This window comes from Salmo trutta, chromosome 25 (genome assembly GCF_901001165.1).
Source record: "Salmo trutta chromosome 25, fSalTru1.1, whole genome shotgun sequence".
Classification (NCBI taxonomy): domain Eukaryota; kingdom Metazoa; phylum Chordata; class Actinopteri; order Salmoniformes; family Salmonidae; genus Salmo; species Salmo trutta.
Window position 1 is genome coordinate 38292398 of NC_042981.1, and position 23626 is coordinate 38316023.

Below are 23626 nucleotides of genomic sequence, written 5' to 3' on the forward strand. Positions count from 1 at the left end.
CCCAAAATGCTGTGTTGCAGGACAACACATACTTAAAAGTGAAGCCATGCACAGCAAAACAATGTTGGTCGGGCCTGTCACGTTCTGACCATAGAAAGCTTTTATTTTCTATGGTAGAGTAGGTCAGGGCGTGACAGGGGATTTTGTCTAGTTTATTTATTTCTATGTTGGTTCTAGTTTCTTTTTTCTATGTTGGGGTTTTGTCTAGTTTCTGTATTTCTATGTGGGGTTCTAGTTTTTGTATTTCTATGTTGGGGTTTTTGGGGATGATCTCCAATTAGAGGCAGCTGGTCATCATTGTCTCTAATTGGGGATCATATTTAAGTTGTTTGTTTTCCCACTAGGTTTTGTGGGAGATTATTTTGAGTAAGTGTATGTTGCACCGCTTCGTCACGGTTTGTTGTTTTGTTCATTAGTTTATTTGTATGTCTTGCATAGTTTCACAGTTATAATAAAATATGGAACGATACACACACTGCGCTTTGGTCCCATTCTTCAGATATCCGTGACAGAATCTCCCACCACCAAAGGACCAAGCAGCGTGGTAAACAGGAATGGACATGGGAGGAAATATTGGACGGGAAAGGACCCTGGAGGCAGGAAGGGGAGTATCGCCGTCCAAAGGAGGAGATTTAAGCAGCGAGAGCAGAACGGTGATATTACGAGGCGTAATACCATCAAGGCAAGCACGAGAGGCAGCCCCCAATTTTTTTTTGGGGGGGGGGGCACACGGGGAGTTTTGTGGAGTCAGGTTTGGGACCTGAGCCAACTCCTCGTGCTTACCGTGGAGAGCTGAGGAGTGAACCAGAGCCAGTCAGGGAGACGAGTGAGGAACTCGACGTAAGATTCTGGAGAGAGGTGTTGGCATTGAGAGCGCTGCAGAGCGGGCGTGCTGAGGAGCGTGACACCAGTCCGGTGTCATATGCACCAGTTTCACGCATCTGGCCTTCGGTACGCCTCCCCAGTCTGGTACATCCTGTGTCTCCTCCACGCACTCGCTTGAGGGAGCGTGTGACCTATCAGGCACCATGTTTTGCAGTGATACGCACGGTGTCTCCAGTGCGCATTCACAGCCCAGTGCGTCCTGTGCCAGCGCCCCGCACTTGCCGGGCTAAAGTGAGCATCCAGCCAGGACGGACTGTGCCAGCCCTACGCTCCAGACCTCCAGTGCGCCTCCACAGCCCAGTACGCCCTGTGCTTGCTCCCCGCCTGTCCCGGCTCCACGCACTAGGCCTTCAGTGAGTCTCTCCAGTCCGGTGTGTCCTGTTCCTGTTCCCCGCACTCGCCCTGAGGTGCGTGTTACCAGTCTGGCGCCACCTGTGCCAGCCCCACGCATCAGGCCTCCAGTGCGCCTGCCCAGTCCGGGGTGTCCTGTTCCTGCTCCCCGCACTCGCCCTGAGGTGCGTGTTACCAGTCTGGCACCACCTGTGCCAGCCCCATGCATCAGGCCTCCAGTGCGCATTCCCAGTCCAGAGCTTCCGGTGACAGTTCCCAGTCCAGAGCTTCCGGCGACAGTTCCCAGTCCAGAGCTTCCGGCGACAGTTCCCAGTCCAGAGCTTCCGGCGACGTTTTACAGTCCGGAGCCTCCCGAGACGTCCCCCAGTCCGGAGCCTCCCGAGACGTCCCCCAGTCCGGAACCTCCGGCGACGTCCCCCAGTCCGGAACCTCCGGCGACGTCCCCCAGTCTGGAGCCTCCGGCGACGTCCCCCAGTCTGGAGCCTCCGGCAACGTCCCCCAGTCTGGAGCCTCCGGCGACGGTCCCGCAGTCCGGAGTCTCCGGCGGCGGTTCCGGAGTCTCCAGCGGCGGTCCCGCAGTCCGGAGCCTCCGGCGATGATCCACGGCCCGGTGACACGAAAGCGGAGGGATCAGCTGGCGGAGCGGGGGCTACGCCCCGAACCGGAGCCACCTCCTATGCTGGGGGATAAGCAGGATGAGAGGGTTCTTCGTCCCGCACCAGAACCACCTCCGATGAAGGAGGATCCGCGGGATGAGAAGGTTCTTCGTCCTGCACCAGAGCCGCCACCGACATTAGACACCCACCCTAACCCTCTCTGTTTTGTTTTTGTTTGGGTTTTTGCGTTCGGAGTCCGCACCTTTGGGGGGGGGGTACTGTCACGTTCTGACCATAGAAAGCTTTTATTTTCTATGGTAGAGTAGGTCAGGGCGTGACAGGGTTTTTTGTCTAGTTTATTTATTTCTATGTTGGTTCTAGTTTCTGTATTTCTATGTGGTGTTATAATTTTTGTATTTCTATGTTATTTTTTTGGGATGATCTCCAATTAGAGGCAGCTGGTCATCATTGTCTCTAATTGGGGATCATATTTAAGTTGTTGGTTTTCCCACTAGGTTTTGTGGGAGATTATTTTGAGTAAGTGTATTTGCACCTCTTCGTCACGGTTTGTTTTGTTCATTAGTTTATTTGTATGTCTTGCATAGTTTCACAGTTATAATAAAATGTGGAACGATACACACACTGCGCTTTGGTCCCATTCTTCAGACATCCGTGACAGGGCGTTTTAAAATCAGTGTTTGATTTTTTGCCTACTTCTGTTTTTTTTTCCCAGCTTTCGGATTTCCGCTTTTTTCTGGTTTTCCCTTTTTTCCCCTTTTTTTTATTTTTAGAAAAACAAGAACATTTGATTTTCTGAGTTCACAACAATGCTTAAACCACATCAGGGGATGACTTTCAAGGTCTGGGAAAAATCATGTTCATTTTAGTCTATTTAAACAGACCCCATTTCAAAGGAAACAAGCACTCATTAAGATCAGGTGTGGCCAATTAATGGTCAAGCCCAACACACTTAACAAGGTAGAGGATAGAGTGTTTTCTTGACGCTGAGAATGGAATGTACATGTTTTTAAATAACATTCTTAGAACGTTACTGAAGTTCTCTTGTGGTTGTTATGGAAAGTTTTCTTCATGTTCTGAGAATTTTGATCTAACTGATGTTAAAGAGATTGAATGGCACTTTGGCGACTTAAGTATTTTTTTAAAAGCTCCCGCTTTGGGCTGGATGTGTCAATGTGTAGATCATACATGCAGAATCTACGAGCATAAATACTGTCCCCATGTGTGCCAGCCCCCTAGTATTTCGAGTTTCAGACAGCAAGCTTCAGCTCCTTACCATTTGAGTGAAAGCTAGCAAAAGGCCTGCCCAGTTACTCATTAACATTGCAGGGTGGGCAAAAGGCTTAGTGGACACAGCAGAGCGAGGGAGAGCGAGAGACGTGGTGCAAATATCTACACATACAGTTCCAGTCAAAAGTTTGGACTCATTCCATGGTTTTTCTTCATTTTTACTATTTTCTACATTGTAGAACAATAGTGAAGACGTCAAAACTACGAAATAACACATATGGAATCATGTAGTAACCAAAAAAGTAACCACCCTTTGCCTTGATGACATCTTTGCACACTCTTGGCATTCTCTCAACTAGCTTCATGAGGAATGCGTTTCAAACAGTCTTGAAGGAGTTCCCACATATGCTGCTGTAACAGTGTAGGTTCCATCCCTCTCTTCGCCCCAACCCGGGCTCAAACCAGGGACCCTTGCACACATCAACAACTGACACCCACCGAAGCATCGTTACCCATCGCGCCACAAGAGCCACGGCCCTTGCAACGCAAGGGGAAACCCTACTTCAAGTCTCAGAGCGAGTGACGTCACTGATTGAAACGCTATTAGCGCGCACCACCGCTAACTAACTAACTAGCCATTTCACATCGGTTACACTGCCCACATATGCTGAGCACTTGTTGGCTGCTTTTCCTTCACTCTGCGGTCCAACTCATCCAGAACCATCTCTATTGGGTTGAGGTCAGGTGATTGGGAGGCCAGGTTATTTGATGCAGCACTCCATCACTCTCATTATTGGTCAAATAGCCCTTACACAGCCTGGAGGTGTGTTTTGGGTCATTGTCTTGTTGAAAAACAAATTATAGTCCCACTAAGCGCAAACCAGATGGGATGGCATATCGCTGCAGAATGCTGTGGTAGCCATGCTGGTTAAGTGTGCCTTGAATTCCAAATAAATTACAGACAGTTTCACCAGCAAAGCACCGCCACACCATCACACCACCTCCTCCTTGCTTCATGGTGGGAACCACACATACAGAGATCATCCGTTCACCTACTCTGCGTCTCACAAAGACACGGCGGTTGGAACCAAAAATCTCAAATTTGGACTCTTCAGACCAAAGGACAGATTTCCACCGCTCTAATTTCCATTGTTCATGTTTCTTGGCCCAAGCAAGCCTCTTCTCATTATTGGTGTCCTTCATTAGTGGTTTCTTTCAGCAATTTGACCTTGAAGGCCTGATTCACGCAGTCTCCTCTGATAGTTGATGTTGAGACATGTCTGTTACTTGATCTCTGTGAAGCATTTATTTGGGTTGCAATCTGAGGTGCAGAAGATAATGAACTTATCCTCTGCAGCAGAGGTAACTCTGGGTCTTCCTTTCCTGTGGTGGTCCTCATGAGAGCCAGTTTCATCAATGTGAAAAAATGTCAAGAACTTTGAAAGTTTTTTCAAGTGCAGTCGCAAAAACCATCAAGCGCTATAATGAAACTGACTCTCATTAGGCTCACAGGAATGGAAGACCCAGAGTTACCACTTACCTTCATGTCTTAAAGTAATGATGGACTGTAGTTTCTCTTTGCTTATTTGTGCTGTTCTTGCTATAATATGGAGTTGGTCTCTTACCAAATAGGGCTATCTTCTGTATACAACCCATACCTTGTCACAACACAACTGATCATCTCAAACGCATTAAGAAGGAAAGAAATTCCACAAATTAACTTTTAACAAGGCACACCTGTTAATTGAAATGCATTTCAGGTGACTACCTCATGAAGCTGGTTGAGAGAATGCCAAGAGTGTGCAAAGCTGTCATCAAGGCAAAGGGTGGCTACTTTGAATAATATAAAATACAAAATATATTTTGATTTGTTTAACACTTTTTTGTTTACTACATGATTCCCTATGTGTTATTTCATAGTTCTGATGTCTTCACTATTATTGTAGAATGTATAAAATAGTGAAAATAAAGGAAACCCCTGGAATGAGTAGGTATTTCCAAACTTTTGACTGGTACTGTATGTGATGTAGTACGCAATTTTTGGGGAGCACTATTGGCTCATGAATGCTACTTTCAAACCTACTAGCTGAAATTATACAAAAGTTCAACAGTAGACCTTTCATGTGTAAAATTCATTTTTTTATTTTACTTTCCCAGAATATTGCCAAGAATTGACAAAAGAGAACCATACATTCTCTGAATATTCTGAGAACTGCTTAAGTCACACCATTTTTGAGAACGTTCCCAGAATATTGTAAGAATATGACAGTAAATAGAAGCACATGGGAACTTTTCTGGAATTTTCTGCAGAAGTGCTGAAATTCCAGCCGAAGAATGCTGTTTTTAACATTCTCTGAACAATTTGAGAACATTAACAAAAATGGAATTAAATGTAACCATGTTCTAACTTTTAGCAAGCATTCTATTAAAGTCATGAAATACCAACGTGCTGACAACGTGCTGACAATGTTCCAAAGCCAAGCAACTATCCTGTACCATTCCCAAAAAGTTGTGGGAAGGTTGTATGCAAAATAATTATAGGACAATCATGCTCTCAACAAGCTCTCAGGAACATATGGTTCTCAGATGGTTATGTGCTTGCTGGGAAGAGAGACTTTTTTTCATCCACCTCTGCACTGCCATGATGACGTAATGGCAAGACATTAGAAAATGCTTGTAAGTAGTGCCCCCTATTGGATTTCTATATCAGTACACAACTGAAATGTGGCAAGTATTACTGTTCCTAGTTTCAAGTTTTAATGTCACATGCAAAAGTAGAGAGAAATGTCTTTCTTGCAAACTCAAAACCCAACAATGCAATAATCAATAACTATGTATTACTAGAAAAAAAGAGAAATAAGAAATATGAAATCACAATAAAGGAAGTAAGCATACTATACACAGGAAAGATTTAAAAAGTATTCCAATACCATATTTACAATGTGCAGGGATACTGGAGTGATGGAGGTATATATGTATAGGGGTAAGGGGACTAGACAACAGGATATACAGTAGCATCATGTTAAATGTCTTGTCTTAGATATCATAGCACTAATCTATTAAGTCTCGTAATTTGCTTAGCGCTTGAGCTACAGTGCAATATTTATAATTGTGGAACTACCATTTGCCAAGTTGAATGAAAAAGAACTACACTATACCAATGAGGATCTCACTATGACAGATTTCAGTTGAAAACTCAAAATGTCTTAAGATATTAAGAGAAGAATGAACCCGGAGACCACTTAAAATCATCCCTTCTGCTTGCAACCGTCCATCATGCCTGTCAAAACACCACAGTCAAGGGGATTTTTCTCTGCTCATCTCAGTGGAGAAAACTGTGTCATGGCAACTGGCGTGCTGCTACAAATGAGTGTGTCTCATAGGGCTGTGTATGGAGGAAGAGGGGGTGCCGTCTGTACAAGCAGCATGACATACTTCCTTGTCAAATGTCAATCGTTCCTGTTGCTAACTGTCAGTTGGACATGTATCCACTAGTACAGAGGAAAGTGGAGAAATAAATAATTCATAGGTTATACTTAAGGTTGTAATTGCCTTTTTAATATGTATCTCTGGTAGCATATTAATAAGTGCTACCAGAGAGTCCATTATGGTCATTTCAATCCTGCTTGAACTGGTGAAAAAAATATAGAAATACCCATATCACCTTGTCAACCCAAAATAATAGTTCAGATTACGTACAATTCATCAGAAACAAATTTGTGATAACCCCGTTGGACGATATTGTTGATTTCAGTGAGGGTCCAATTATAAACTCTTACACAGTTTATGGGGAGAGCATCACTGGGCAGAATGCAATTTAATTATGGTATATAAGGTGAATGTGCCATATGTGATGTGCAATGCAGGCATATTTGTCAGCATTGTTGCAATGTATTGATTTGTTGGTTTTTTTGTCTGAAAATGGCCACCAGATGGAAATCACACACTGGATCTGTAGTTTACACTCAAATAAAGCAGTAGCAGTTGAAATGTTCAATTTAGCCTGCTTTCATCCTGGAGACAAAACAGATTGCAAATAAGTAAATGAAACCAGTTTTGGCAGGTAATAGATTCATATGGTCATCCAAAAATTAAACCAAGCTCAATGGGACAACAACAGAGGGGAAGCAGAAGATACACAGTAAAAACATTTTCCTGATACTGTAAGACATTTTAATCATTTTTGTAAAATTGCTCTGCTGAACGTTCATCCTGAAGGCAGAAAATGGAACGCTGTACTCAAAACAACTCAAGACTCGGAAATGTCACACTTGGAAACTCATAGAAAAATGGGCCGCTTTCAAGACAACTCCGGGAACTTCCAAGTTGTCTTGAAAGGACCAATGAACTCCGAGTGTCATGTTTGCAAAGTATCGGAATAAACCTATAAGAAGCTCTATGCAAAAATGGTTCGCACATTTTTACTTGAAGGTTCCGAGTTGTTTAGAAAGCACAATTTCTCATCTTTTTCTTCGGAGTTTAACGGCGGTTGGTATCCAATATGTGTTGCATTACCGACCCCAACGACTATAATATACATCCATTATACTTTTAGAAGGGAAAAGGATAAAAACATGCATATTCTCTTCTCCAAGTGGAATGCCACATATGTGCATGGGAGGAGTCCACATGAGATATCGGCATCATTTGATTCGTTTGAAAAAATGTACATCATCGTTTCTGCTCCACACACATAAATCTGATTGGTCACTTAATAACACTTTCCCCACACCATAGGCCCAGAGATGTCATGGGGGGCGGGGAATATATCCCTCCGCCCATACTGTCTTTGTTGTCGTTGGTACTGTGGCTTTTGGTGGTGTTGTAACGCAGAAGACAACCATCCAGCCTGGTACTCCTTCGCAGCAGCAAAAGCACTTTATCGGCGGAGGAGAGTGAATCTGCGACGGTGAAGGGGAGCACGGATTCAATCATGGCTACCGAAACGACATCGTCCTGCACTGGCTCCAATTTACTGCAGCCCATAAGCGAGATAATCAATCTTCCGCTAGACCAGGTAAAAGTCGGGAATTTAAATTGGTTTCTATCTCCTTGGCGTTGACTTGTTACTGAAGCATGTTTTCTGTAGGAAGTGGTGAGCTTCGCTACGTTGTAGCTAGCCCTTGATCAGAACACCGCCTAGTTTTCGAGAGCTACATCGTAGCGTGCTAGCTGAAATAACCTGATTTGAATGCTGTCTTTTAAAATCAGAACGTCAGAGACTTTTAATTCACTAGAGATTGTTGCATTATTGTAACATTTTCTTAGACCTACTAATATTCTTTACATTTATGAAGCGGTTGGAGAATTGGTTAGCTTTACCTCGCGCATTACTGAATGTTTTTGGATTGTCAACCGAATAATAACGTTACATAGGCCTTGCTTATTGAAAGTTAAATTCATTCAACACTATTTCCAGCTTGGCTGCGTCAGTGTTGCGAAACTTGTAGCTTAACCACTCCATTTTTTCCCCAAGCAGACAAAGCTGGTCTACAAATGAAAAATCCTCTCAACCGAGTAGGCCTAATTCGTCATCCCTTTAATCAATTAAATTGATACAGTGTCTCCTGGCTAATCGCTTCTCGTTTTAATACGATTAGATTACCACCATTCGTGTCAGACGGCTGACGTAGCCCACCAATTGTGTAACAAGGTGTGGTCCATTGATAACTATTGCAATATGGGCCTATCAATCAAACAATATAGTGAGTAGTTGTTTTGACGTTGTACTCAAGCACACGCACACACTAACAGCGGGCCTCGCTGCTCCTCTGCTGTGTCACTGGTGTGTCTCTTTTGATGGTGCTGCTTGCTCATCATAGTGCATGTTGAGGAAAAATAAAGTCACCTCTGCAACCATATCAAACTGTATCATCCAGAGATCCCCTGGAGGTGTGTACAGCAGCATCTAAACTCAGCAAAAAAAAATAAACGTCCACTCACTGTCAACTGCGTTTATTTTCAGCAAACTTAACATGTGTAAATATTTGTATGAACATAAGATTAAGCAACTGAGACATATAAACTGAACAAGTTCCACAGACATGTGACTAACAAATGGAATAATGTGTCCCTGAACAAAGGGGGGGGGGGGGGGGGGGGGGGGGGGGCGGTCAAAATCAAAAGTAAGTCAGTATCTGGTGTGGCCACCAGCTGCATTAAGTACTGCAGTGCATCTCCTCATGGACTGCACCAGATTTGACAGTTCTTGCTGTGAGATGTTACCCCACTCTTCCACCAAGACACCTGTAAGTTCCCGGACATTTCTGTGGGGAATGGCCTTTGCCCTCACCCTCCGATCCAACAGGTCCCAGACGTGCTCAATGGGATTGAGATCCGGTGTCTTCGCTGGCCATAGCAGAACACTGATATTCCTGTCTTGCAGGAAATCACGCACAGAATGAGCAGTATGGCTGGTGGCATTGTTATGCTGGAGGGTCATGTCAGGATGAGCCCACAGGAAGGGTACCACATGAGGGAGGAGGATGTCTTTCCTATAACGCACAGCACTGAGATTGCCTGCAATGACAACAAGTTCAGTCCGATGATGCTGTGACGCCCCAGACCATGACGGATCCTCCACCTCCAAATCAATCCCACTCCAGAGTACAGGCCTTGGTGTAACGCTCATTCCTTCGAGGATGAACGCGAATCTGACCACCCCTGGTGAGACAAAACCGCGACTGGTCAGTGCAGTGCACTTTTTTTGCAAGTCCTGTCTGGTTCAGCGACGGTGGGTTTGTGCCCATAGGCGACGTTGTTGCTGGTGATGTCTGGTGAGGACCTGCCTTACATCAGGTCTACAAGCCCTCAGTCCAGCCTCTCTCAGCCTATTGCGGACAGTATGAGCACTGATGGAGGGATTGTGCATTCCTGGTGTAACTCGGGCAGTTGTTGTTGCCATCCTGTACCTGTCCCGCAGGTGTGATGTTTGCATGTACTGATCCTGTGCAGATGTTGTTACACGTGGTCTGCCACCGCGAGGACGATCAGCTGTCCGTCCTGTCTCCCTGTAGCGCTGTCTTAGGCGTCTCAGAGTACAGACATTGCAATTTATTGCCCTGGCCACATCTGCAGAGGCAGCATGCCTAAGGCATGTTCACGCAGATGAGCAGGGACCCTGGGCATCTTTCTTTCGGTGTTTTTCAGAGTCAGTAGAAAGGCCTCTTTAGGATCCTAAGTTTTCATAACTGTGACCTTAATTGCCTACCATCTGTAAGCTGTTAGTGTCTTAATGACTGTTCCACAGGTGCATGTTCATTCATTTTTTATGGTTCATTGAACAAGCATGGGAAACAGTGTTTAAACCCTTTACAATGAAGATCTGTGAAGATATTTGTATTTTTACAAATGATCTTTGAAAGACAGGGTCCTGAAAAAGGGACGTTTCTTTTTTTGCTGAGTTTACCTCAGACCGCTTAGCCAGCTGGATCAGTTGTAAGCAGTCACTAGGAATAACTGCTTCAGAACCCAACCACCTGAAAAACCAGTTGGTCCCTCTAAACAGCACCCCCTTGTTTCTAATGATCAGCTTTCATCTGTTTCATTTCAGTATTGTAGCACATTTATGTTTGGATGGGGACAGTAAACCAATTTTGTTCCAAAGGTCAATATGAACACTTGTCGTGTCCTGTCGCTATCACTGAAATTGTCCTCTACAACAGTGCAGCTGTGGGAGAATGGATTTTGTCTCACTCTTTTTCACAGCTGTTTCGTCCATTTTGACACACTGCTTGTTTGCTTTCTGCTTTTATACCACCTCTGGTGGAAAAATCGATGGACGTTTTCACAACCACCTGCATTTCATGGAGCCTGTAATTTCTTTGTCTCTAATCTCTCTGGGATCGCACATTTTACAAACGAGAGGATTTTTTTTTTTTTTTTTTTTTTTTTTAACCTCAGTCCCACTCACCAGGGAGAAAAAGGCTACCTTAGAATGAGTCACTAACGTTCCCTATGGAATTACAGGAAGCTTTGTCCTGGCCTACTTAAAAGCCATCAGGTCGTGGGAGTTTACCTGCAAAGAGCATGAACGGAATCTGCCAACAGATTGTCCATCAGGTGAAGAGAGTTTGGCCATTGCAGTTTCAACCAAAAGGCAAGACCACATCATGAAATGGAATACAGGGAGGAACATGATGTCCTCCTCTAAAGTTGCTTACTCTACATAAAAAAAAAAGAAGTAACCTTTTATTTAACTAGGCAAGTCAGTTAAAGAACAAATTCTTATTAAATAAAAATAACGTGCTCTCTCGGCCATGCACTTGGAAACACTACAGCCAAAATGGGAGCCACTAGAAAAACTGCAACTTCTCCCTCATTTTTACTCTAGTATTGAATTAGTGTTCACTAGAAGCTTGAAAACACTATCAACTGTTAAACTGGGGTTTATTTTCATTAAATCGATGCAAACTTTGTAAAACTACAAAAAAGAGCAGGCACCTCCCCTCTAGACCCTCTCAGTATTACTGGTCATTACTCCAAAATGTCTCAGTATTACTCCAAACCCTCTGTGGATTTCTGGTCACTACTCCTCCAAAGGCCAATCACTCTTTTTACTCTGAACAAATCTCATATCGCTCTCAGAGCAGTCAGATTTGGGCCAAATGTTTTTATTTTTTATTTTACCTTTATTTAACTAGGCAAGTCAGTTAAGAACAAATTCTTATTTTCAATGACCTAGGAACAGTAGCCATAATGACCATCAGTCAGGAGGGACTGGTGCACTTAACAAAATAGATGGCATCATGAGGGAGGAAAATTATGTGGATATATTGAAGCAACATCTCAAGACATCAGTCAGGAACTTAAAGCTTGGTTGCAAATGGGTCTTCCAAATGGACAATGACCCCAAGCATACTTCCAAAGTTGTGGCAAAACGCTTAAGGACAACAAAGTCAAGGTATTGGAGTGGCCATCACAAAGCCCTAACCTCAATCCTATAGAAAATTTGTGGGCAGAACTGAAAAAGTGTGTGAGCAAGGAGGCCTACAAACCTGACTCAGTTACACAGCTCTGTCAGGAGGAATGGGCCAAAATCCACCCAAGTTATTGTGGGGAGCTTGTGGAAGGCTACCTGAAACATTTTGACCCAAGTTAAACAATTTAAAGGCAATGCTACCAAACACTCAATTAGTATATGTAAACTTCTGACCCACTGGGAATGTGATGAAAGAAATAAAAGCTGAAATAAATCATTCTCTCTACTATTATTCTGACGTTTCACATTATTAAAATAAAGTGGTGATCCTAACTGACCTAAGACAGGGAATTTTTACTAGGATTAAATGTCAGAGATTGTGAAACTGAGTTTAAATGTATTTGGCTAAGGTGTATGTAAACTTCCAACTTCAACTGTACATACGGTGTGCTACAGTAGAAACAACACGAGTGCCTTAATACATTATCATTATAGTTTCTGTATATCATAGTTTCTCTATATCATCTTGATAGGAATGCACACATGTCCAATGTTGTTTTTGTAATTATTATTATTAAGGAAAACCACAATGAAGGCAATGGAAGCACCAGCTGGAAAATGTGCCAGGGGGAAAGAGTTTGTGCATGTTTTGTTCTGACTGAGGATGTCTGCATACTTGATCTGGGGAAACACTGGAAAAGTGCTTGGGCTGTCGTCGAAGAGAGATGTTTGTCCGGCTCAGTAATGCCTCAAATGTAAATTGTCCGTAACAGTTTAAATGGTCTTCTATGTGAATGAATGAGGAGTCGGAACACGCCTCCATTCAAACTGTTAGAAAATCATTTGAAATTGATAAGATGAAACAGCATATAGATAATTAGCCGGCAGCGTACCTTGGTTTGAAGGCGGCGCGGGTTAACGTTCCTGTTGCGTAACAATCACATTTTGGAACAGTGAGGGCATTCTGACATCACGTATAAAAAAAAAACGCTGGGGCAACCGTTAGAGATATTTGGAACTCACAGGTGAAAAGGTCAGGGGAAGGGTTAGCTAACTTGCAAAGTAGCTAAAAAGTAGTTAAAAATACCTAATTAGCTAAAATGCTAAAGTTGTCTGTGATGAGATTCAAACTCGTCACCTTTTGATTGAGCTGAAGGGCAATATTTTGTGCTGCATTGAATATAGCTAACATGATTAGGTGGGGAAGGAGGGGAGTGTGGCTACCAGAATTACATGGGTCCAGAAGGAACATGGAACCGTTTTGGATTACAATGGTCTCGCTGTTTATTTAGTTACCCTCTGAAGTTTTTATTATGCCCGTAACCTCCTGAGCTATTGGAATGGCCTTCTACATTAGGGTGTAGTGTGTCCACAGTGAGCCTTCATGGCTCTCTGCCTGTAATGCCTCCTAAGTTTATCGAGGCAGCATGCGTCACGTAGCTTTAGCATAGTGTTAGCATGCTAGTCAAAGGCAATGGAATTGAAACCCTCCCCAACCCCCTTTCGTTGGATTGTAATTGCAAACCATTGTCTAATAGAGACGGTTGATATGTAAAAAAAATATTCCATCTCATCTTCTATGATTTGTTTTGAGGAGCACCTGCCACAATGTGTCACTCACAAGTCGGACGGTGTGATTCAGACCATGTTTTAGCACCTCGAACTGTGAATCTGTGTCACTCCTGCCTTTTTATGACTTATGCCAACCCCAGCAGCAGTGTAGACCGTGTGTCTGGATCATAACACATTTTTGTGTTTATGTTATTGTCATCTTTTGGCGACGTTAATAGCTCTGAAATACGACGGCAACGACAGCAACTCTCCTTCTGCTGACTCCTCTACAAGTTTGAGTCTGGATTTTTAAGGAACTGCAAACCATGCTAAAGCCATGTTTAATATTCATGGTGCTGTGACCCGTGTCATCCAAAACAGTTCCACCGGGGTAAATAGGTGATGACTAAGGTTTGATTGAGCTGATTCAGTCATTGTTAAGATTTAAGACGGCGACGGTGAGGATGTCTGATACCTCTTCCAGGCTTTGGGTTTTGCATCGCCTTCGTGCACCAATAAAAAGTCCATCTTCGTATTGCTGCAGCACGGCCTTAAGTAGTACAACTTGCGTTGTCATCAAAATACTTCCATTTTTTTTTTCTTGCTGTGTAGAATCAATCTGTGGTGTTTGTACCTCCATGAAGTTTCTATTGATTCCATTCAGCCAGATCACCTCTGTAATAAAGGGGTGCTTTCTCACTCCTTGAGGCGATGGAGAAATGAAATGCCGGAGTTATGTCCCTGGAGTTATGTCCCTGGAGAAGACTTGGCGTGTGATGGCGCATCTGTGGATAAACCGATGTAATATTAGCCTATTACATTAGATCTAGTTTTGATGTTCTAGCCTACCCTTTTTCTAGCAATTATCACTGATACTCTTGTTAAAAGAGGTTAACCAGTTCCACTGCTGGATATTAACATGAATAAACTGTAGCCTTGAAAGGTACCACTTCTTGATGAGTGGCGTTTGTATGGACCTCTCGGATATGAAATGGTTCAATGTTTGTTCTCCACAGCCCCTGGCCATGTGATGCGGGCTAGTGCTAAAAGTCTGCCCTGTTCCATTTTCTAAACGCTTCAGCCTTCCCTTTGCCATGGCAAGTAGTATCCTAGCAACCGGCTTTATTGTACAGTTTCAGAGTGTTTATTCCTCTGATTTTGTTTTCGTTTTCTCTACGAAACCGGAGTTGGATTATGTACGATGACACCAGTGCTTATGTCTCGCCATCATTTGACGGACTTATGGGAGTTAAAACCATCGGACCCCCTGACCTGTCCACATGCGCGACGCCAAATACATTAAGCTCTGCTTACTGATTTCAGGATCAGCTAATCTAGTGTAACCTAATACCTAGAGAGGGAATCCAGTGAAACCCTCACACATTGGTGGATTTGAAGAGACCTGTGTGTTTTAGTCAACCATCCTCCCATGTATGACTTGCCTTTTTCAAGCTTCATTTTGCAACTTCCAGCCCAGCTATAAAAAGCCCCATAACTCCTCCTGACCAAACCTAGTCATCAGACTCTACTGTAAACCACTGTGTCTTATGAATGTGAAAACTCAGGTCAAATCTATTGAGTTGCAGTTGTCTATGGAGGCAGATTTTAGCCTAGTTGAAATAATATTGGCCTAAATTCACATTGCTTTTGTTGTGTGCAGGTCTTGCTCGGTTCCTGCCCTGATACCATACGATGTAGCTATTGAGGTCTATTCTTTTAGCTGTTTCACAAGTTTTTTTGAGTAATTACGCAATTGAAAACTTGTCTGTCGGTTGAAGAGTAACAATATGGGTTTATCGTAGCAATGAAGTCATCTTGCTCGCATCGCTTTCTGGGAACGTTTCTCCTCCAACACATACCATTAAACAGCCATTCAGTGGGATTTGCGCTGTCCTCCGCTGATGAACAAGACAACACTTTCACAATCACTGCCATTTCCCCGGAGGTTTAATTTTACGCACTGAAGGGTTTAATTTGTCAGCTGACTGGGGATAGACTCCCTGTCTATGGGATAACCTTCAGCAAACTGCAATAGTTGCCAAACACACAGCAGTCTAGACCTACACCTTGTTTATGATAGTGGTTGCTCTGCAGTTATTGCTATGATTTAAGGTAGCCAACTAAAAGCACTGTCGTAGGCTAATCGTAGCACATCTCTTTCTTTGTAAGGGAGGATTATTCTCATGCTTTTAGCATTTAGTAGAGGCTAGCCTATTTGTTTGGCTTGCTGGTGTACCTGTTCCATTTTTGTCTGTATTTGTTTGAGATGTAGGCTAGGCTATTGTTCTTTTGGCCAGTGTTACATTGTGTCTGTGTTGCATTGGATATTAGTCATCTGAAGGCTAGTGTGACGGGGATACAATTGATTGGGTTTAACACTAGGGATGTTGCCATTTTATTTTTGTTATTTTTTTCTTATTTTTATTTTCTATATATAAAAAAAAAAAAAACTTTTTTTTTTTAAAATTCCCCCCACAACCTCACGTCCTCATTCTAATTTGAGGGGGCAGCTGTCATAAGGGTGCGGCTGTGTCCACATGGTATCCCAATGGACAGATGCCCAACGTGGGATTCTGGCCAATGACATCGAGGCCCCCTTGAATGTGGTCCAGGGTAATTGATCCCGGTGTGTAGCTGAGGGTAATAGCTGTTCATTTAGGATGCTTAAAATGTCTGTCACGGTGCTTATTTGTTGTGACCTGACAAAATCAACCTATGGAAATTTCACCACCAATGTCCCTTATTAACAGGCAGGATTTTCACTGGTCTCACCTGATACAAGCAAATCGTTCCAAAGGTACAAACGGATGATCTATCATGTGACCATAGCCAAAAGCAGGCTAGCAGTCTGACTTGGATTACTACAAGGTCGCTGAACGAGTGACAGAAAGCTGTTAACGAGAAACACCAAGGAGGATATGTATTAAATAAGAGAGGGAGGACTTTGGCCTCCGAGAACGTGAGGAAGTAAGGCAGCAAGGTCTTTTTAGGGTGTAAACGCTGGACATGGGTGAGTGATTTCAAAGCTATTTGACAGGTCTACTGCTGAGCTAGCGTTGCGAAACCGCACACCTTTGAACTTTCTGTACTGATTTAATGGTTACAAAAGGATTGCGACTAAGGCCGTGTGTCTGAAATAAGAAGAGAACAGTGAAAGTAGGGTTACGCATTTCAAACTTTAACACCCAAGTGCAGGCTGTTTTCAAGTGTAATGTGTTTTCAAAAAAAAAAAAAAAAAAAAATTCTCAGTGTTGTGTGAATTGAAAGGGGAGACGGTCAGCCCATTCCTCAGTCTCCCCACCCAAGGTTGGTCACGTGAAGCATTACAAACCTTTGAGTCACTGCCTCCACACTAGGACCCTGACACACACTAGGACCCTGACACACACTAGGACCCTGACACGCACTAGGACCCTGACACACACTAGGACCCTGACACACAATGTCCGAAGACAAACTCCTCTGCAGCACTGCCAAGAGGCAATCGGCTGGTTTCCTAAAGCCAGGTTGGTGTCACGGAAGGGGCCCCATTTTGTGTTTTTTTTACTGGAGGCAATGACTTGGGCTCAAACCCAGGCATCGACCGCGGCTGTCACCCAGGCACTGCTGAAGTGAGTCAGGCTCCATGGTCTCTCCCCAAAAGCCCGAGAGGTGGATTCTAGAGTGTGAACTTGCCCTCACCCTGGATAAATGGAGTGGAATCATATTTGAACAAGTGTGTTAACAAAGTCCTGGAAAGACCTGAGCAGTAAGTACACCGCTCAATGGTGTGGAGTTACACGTACCTAGCCTACAGTACATTTCCAGGAGCCATTTGCCACTTTACTTGTTAAAACAGGCTGCTTTGTCAACTGCTTCCTGACCTCGGGCTATGTTTGTTCCATAATTGCCGATGGATTTACGTGATCGTTACAGTGTACAACAATGACATCATTGTAGTTGGTACAGCAGTTGTAAGTATTATGTAAGGATATGTACTCACACAAACACCGTAGTGAGAGGTTTGTACTCTGAGCTGCTCGGGTCGGGCTGCTGCAGCACACTCCGAGCAACAGGACAACAGAGAAATAAACGTCAATAGAAAACTATTGGCTATTTGGACCGTTGCCAGAACCACCTCCTATTGAGGCTGAGCAACACGCCCCCCTGACCGACTAGAACACCTCACTCCTGCGTTGGCCGAGAGGACTGCATCGGTGCCATTTAAGTCATATTAGCGATTTATAAGTCAGTGGAGCTGAGAGTTATGCGCATAACTTTGGAGTCATCAAACAATGGCCATTTTGAGAAGGGAAAATAGTATGGAGGGCACAGAGGGCAGAAACAAAGGCACATTCACTGAGTACATAGAAACACTGTACAGCTGTGGATGTAGACAATGCTTATCACTGTACATTGGGATTACACAAACCAACACATTTATATTGGCCATTTTTGTGGAGGAATATGTGAAACAACCCACATAGGCCTTCCTGTATTTTTCTTTGTCTGTCCCTGCCCCTCCCATATCTCTCTCTGTGCTGTCAAATCAAATAACATTTAATTTGTCACGTGCCGAATACAACCGGTGTAGCCCTTACTGTGAAATGCTTACTTATAAGCCTTTAACCAAAAATGCAACATTTTCAAAAAGAATAAAATATTTTCTATAAATAAACTAAAGTCAGAAAAGTAACACAATAATGAGACGATGTGAGTCAATGTGCGGGGGTACAGGTTAGTTGAAGTAATATGTACATGTAGGTAGGGGTAAAGTGACTATGCATAGATAATATACAGCGAGTAGCAGCAGCAAAAAAAAAGGGGTCAATGCAAATTACCCAGGTAGACATTTGATGAACTGTTTAGCAGTCTTATGGCTTGGGGGTAGAAGCTGTTAAGGAGCCTTTTGGACTTAGACTGGTGCTCCGGTACCGCTTGATGTGCAGAGAACAGTCTATGACTGAGGTGACTGGAGTCTTTGACAATTCTTTTAGGGCCTTCCTCTGACACCGCCTGGAATAGAGTTCCTGGATGGCAGGACGCTTGGCCCCAGTGATGTACTGGGCTGTACGCACTACCCTCTAGCGCTTTGTGGTTGGATGTCGAGCAGTTGCCATACCAAGCGGTGATGCAACCGGTCAGGATGGTCTCGATTGGTGGAGCTGTAGAACTTTGAGTGTTGATGCCTACCCTCACCACCTGGGGGCTGCCCATCAAAGTCAGATGCTATGTTTACTATCCATTGACATTGCTACAAAGCTACTGCATGGAGAAGCTTGTGACCTCAAGCCAAACACCTTTATCAGTCCAAAGTGGATTTTATGGTCAAACTGACATATCCTTCCCTGAGCAGCCTTACTTAACCCTCACCATTTCCCCATCCCAGACCTCCACACAAGAAACTCTGTGTAAGCGTTCAACACCATGGTACCCTCAAAGCTCATCACTAAGCTAAGGAACCTGGGACTAAACACCTCCCTCTGCAACTGGATCCTGGACTTCCTGACGGGCCGCCCCCAGGTGGTGAGGGTAGGTAGCAACACATCTGCCACGCTGATCCTCAACACTGGAGCTCCACAGGGGTGCGTGCTCAGTCCCCTCCTGTACTCCCTGTTCACCCACGACTGCATGGCCAGGCACGACTCCAACACCATCATTAAGTTTGCTGACGACACAACAGTGGTAGGCCTGATCAACGACGAGACAGCCTATAGGGAGGAGGTCAGAGACCTGGCCGGGTGGTGGCAGAATAACAACCTATCCCTCAACGTAACCAAGACTAAGGAGATGATTGTGGACTACAGGAAAAGGAGCACTGAGCATGTCCCCATTCTCATCGACGGGGCTGTAGTGGAGCAGGTTGAGAGCTTCAAATTCCTTGGTGTCCACAACAACAACAAACTAGAATGGTCCAAACACAACAAGACAGTCGTGAAGAGGGCACGACAAAGCCTATTCCCCCTCAGAAAACTAAAAAGATTTGGCATGGGTCCTGAGATCCTCAAAAGGTTCTACAGCTGCAACATCGAGAGCATCCTGACCGGTTGCATCACTGCCTGGTACGGCAATTGCTCGGCCTCTGACCGCAAGGCACTACAGAGGGTAGTGCGTACGGCCCAGTACATCACTGGGGCTAAGCTGCCTGCCATCCAGAACCTCTACACCAGGCGGTGTCAGAGGAAGGCCCTAAAAATTGTGAAAGACCCCAGCCACCCCAGTCATAGACTGTTCTCTCTACTACTACATGGCAAGCGGTACCGGAGTGCCAAGTCTAGGACAAAAAGGCTTCTCAACAGTTTTTACCCCCAAGCCATAAGACTCCTGAACAGGTAACCAAATGGTTACCTGGACTATTTGCATTGTGTGCTCCCCCCCTGCTACTCTCTGTTTATCATATATGCATAGTCACTTTAACTATACATTCATGTACATACTACCTCAATTGGCCCGACCAACCAGTGCTCCCGCACATTGGCTACTCTGCATTGTGTCCCACCACCTGCCAAACCCTCTTTATGCTACTGCTACTCTCTGTTTATCATATATGCATAGTCACTTTAACCATACCTACATGTACATACTACCTCAACAAGCCTGACTAACCGGTGTCTGTATATAGCCTTGCTACTGTTATTTTCAAATGTCTTTTTACTGTTGTTTTATTTCTTTACTTACCTACACACACACACACACTTTTTTTTCGCACTATTGGTTAGAGCCTGTAAGTAAGCATTTCACTGTAAGGTGTATTCGGCGCACGTGTTGTATTCGGCGCACGTGACAAACTTTGATTTGATGTGTGTCAGAAACCTAAAATAAGTCTCTAATGTTTGGTCTGGGTTAATGAGTTATATTTGGGTAGCTTGTCACACAAAAGATGACCAGGCCTTGTGTTTAGTGGGAGCAATTTTGTTTTGAATGTGGTCGCTTTCAGTATACAAAGCTGCCTTTTTTGATAAGAGAGAGGATGCAGTGAGAAAGCTTGCTCAGTCTATGCTAACAGATTTTCTGGGTGGTTGCGGTTGAATCTTTATTAGGCCTCACTCCATTTCTCAATAGCCAAGGTACATAAAGCCTGGCTCTGCACTGGCAGATCTTTTGTGTATTTTCAGGGGCTCGTATGTGTGTATTTGGCTGTGCAGAGAGCAGCGGGGCAGAGTGGATGGCAGAATGTACTAAGTGAGGTAGTATCTCCGGTAAGGCTGTGTGCTGGCAACCCTGTGAGGAATACCTGATGATCGTCTGGCTATTTATATGCCGGCCGTAGAGCCTGCCTGTGATCAGTGGATCTGCACAGAGATGAGAGCACCGCAGTCTGTGTGCGCCAGTGGTCCGTTCTTTGTGCTGGCGAGAGGTCATTTTTAAAGGAGATGATGGAGCTGATGGAGCACATTTCATTTCCGTTCAGCATTACACTACCTCAAGCTATTACCTTCTTCTTTTTTTTCAGGAGCACATGCATAGCAAACTGTCGGAATAAATCCAAATGTAGGCCGTTCGCATTTGCCGGACATTTTTGTCAGTCCGGGTTTGTCCCGCTTTATGCTTTTTGTCAAGAGTACATTGTACCCTCACAGTGAATACACTTTAGTTGCATTGAATGTAGACTAAGGCTGTGCCTCATTTGCTGATGAAACCCTGATTGTCAGAGGGTCTGCCTTGGAGAGATCCTCAAGTCATGACAGACGTTGCTTCTCTCTGCTCTTACCCAGACTGAAAGCTGAGCCATGGCATAAGCCAAGCCCCTGTCTGGCTTCTAGGGTGCGTGTGCGTGTGCATCCATCAGTGTCTGCGTGTGAGTGGCATGTTTGATGTTTAACCAGAGCAGACACGCCACCCCTGCCTTCTCTTTTTTTCCGTGTCTCTTTCTCTCTTTCCCCTCTGCTAGGGGGGAATGATGATAGGGGAAGAGGAGAGAAGTGTGGATGTGGAGATGAAAGTTGAAAACATGCAGTCTTGCAGTGGGGGGAAGGGGTGTTGGCCTTGAAGGAGGCTGTTATTAGGTTTGAGAGTTGGGCTACTTAATTTCGAATACATTTTTGTGGCCAGTAGTATGTGGAAAGGTGTGGCTCTTCCTGGTCTTTGACACTGAAATAGGAATTCGGGGCTTTCTCCGTCATCACAGCACCAGTCTTGTACAGTACTACTTCATTCATAGGCCTAGTGTACAGTACTACTTCATTCATCTAGTATGAGTTGTCTAAGTGAGCGCCTGAGAGCGTACTTCCCTGAAGCTCCTGGGAGAGTGGATGAGCTTGAATAGGCCCAGATGGAGACAGGGCCCCACTGTGCTCCAGCACTATGAAAAGGCCAACCATGATCTTTCCAGGGGTGACTGCTGTGACATGGCTCCTGCTGATTCAGTTTGATTTCCAAACACAGCCTTGTTGGCTATCGTCCAAGAAACGCAATAGAAGAGGTTCAGGAAGAGAAGTCTCCCTCGGGGGGGGATGTCGATAATGTCATTTTATGATGTGCTTTTGTTTTTTAAATCAAATATTTAATTGAGGAATTAACCTCAAGTAAACACTGTCAAGGTTTGTCCTGTTTCAGTGACAAGGTAGCTTACGTCCTTGGCCTCCGTGTTATGCGTAAACAGATCCCCTGTTCACGTCCGTGACTTTTTAATGTAGTCATAATATGCGTCTCGCAGCCGGTTTTGACTGATGCCCAAGGAAGTGTACGAAGATTAGTATTCAAACCGGTCCTTTTCTCTCAACTCTCCTCCCTCTCCCTCTCACAACCTTCATTTATTTACACTCACGTTCATCAGCTGTTGTCGTTCTAGATTTGGATCTATGGACCCCGGCAACTCTCCTTTTCTCGAAGCAGTTCGCCAATGCACACGTTTTGTATGAGTCATCCTGTATCAGAGCAGACGCTAATAAGATGATAGTGGGGAATATGGCATAACGATATGCCACGGAAAAATAGCAAAATGCTAATGAGTGATGAGGCAGTTTTTTTTTTTCTCATCCTCCGACTCTTTCTGAAGGGAGTTAGACCAGAATGAAAGTAGTGCTCCTTCAAAGAGAATTCCTGGGCTGTGGGCTTCTAATCTTGGCAGTGTGTGCGAAGGCAGTACTCTTTTGGGTTTAATGTAACCACATAGGAGTGTGTTTCTAAAGATATGCTGCTGGTAGTGATGTCATGGTTATGCATGGTTATGCAAGGTTATGCAGGCATTCGGTCAGATGAGTCTGTCATCTGCTGCTGTTTATCAGATGTTGAGAAGCGGTATGTATGTATGTATGTATGTATGTATGTATGTATGTATGTATGTATGTATGTATGTATGTATGTATGTATGTATGTATTACTGCTCAAAAAAATAAAGGGAACACTTAAACACCACAATGTAACTCCAAGTCAATCACACTTCTGTGAAATCAAACTGTCCACTTAGGAAGCAACACTGATTGACAATAAATTTCACATGCTGTTGTGCAAATGGAATAAACAACAGGTGGAAATTATAGGCAATTAGCAAGACACCCACAATAAAGGAGTGGTTCTGCAGGTGGTGACCACAGACCACTTCTCAGTTCCTATGCTTCCTGGCTGATGTTTTGGTCACTTTTGAATGCTGGCGGTGCTTTCACTCTAGTGGTAGCATGAGACGGAGTCTACAACCCACACAAGTGGCTCAGGTAGTGCAGCTCATCCAGGATGGCACATCAATGCGAGCTGTGGCAAGAAGGTTTGCTGTGTCTGTCAGCGTAGTGTCCAGAGCATGGAGGCGCTACCAGGAGACAGGCCAGTACATCAGGAGACGTGGAGGAGGCCGTAGGGGGGCAACAACCCAGCAGCAGGACCGCTACCTCCGCCTTTGTGCAAGGAGGAGCAGGCGGAGCTCTGCAAAATGACCTCCAGCAGGCCACAAATGTGCATGTGTCTGCTCAAACGGTGAGAAACAGACTCCATGAGGGTGGTATGAGGGCCCGACGTCCACAGGTGGGGGTTGTGCTTACAGCCCAACACCGTGCAGGACGTTTGGCATTTGCCAGAGAACACCAAGATTGGCAAATTCGCCACTGGCGCCCTGTGCTCTTCACAGATGAAAGCAGGTTCACACTGAGCACATGTGACAGAG

General features: G+C 44.4%; 1 protein-coding gene across 1 annotated transcript in view; it reads left to right on the forward strand.

Annotated features, from left to right (window-relative positions):
* Window positions 1–7863: 7863 nt before the first annotated feature.
* Window positions 7864–23626, forward strand: part of mboat2a (membrane bound O-acyltransferase domain containing 2a) — a 71698-nt gene continuing 55935 nt past the window's right edge. The window contains exon 1 of the mRNA XM_029713944.1: window positions 7864–8097. Coding sequence (XP_029569804.1) covers window positions 8014–8097 — 84 coding nt within the window. The 5' untranslated portion in view covers window positions 7864–8013. The remainder of the gene's footprint in view (window positions 8098–23626) is intronic.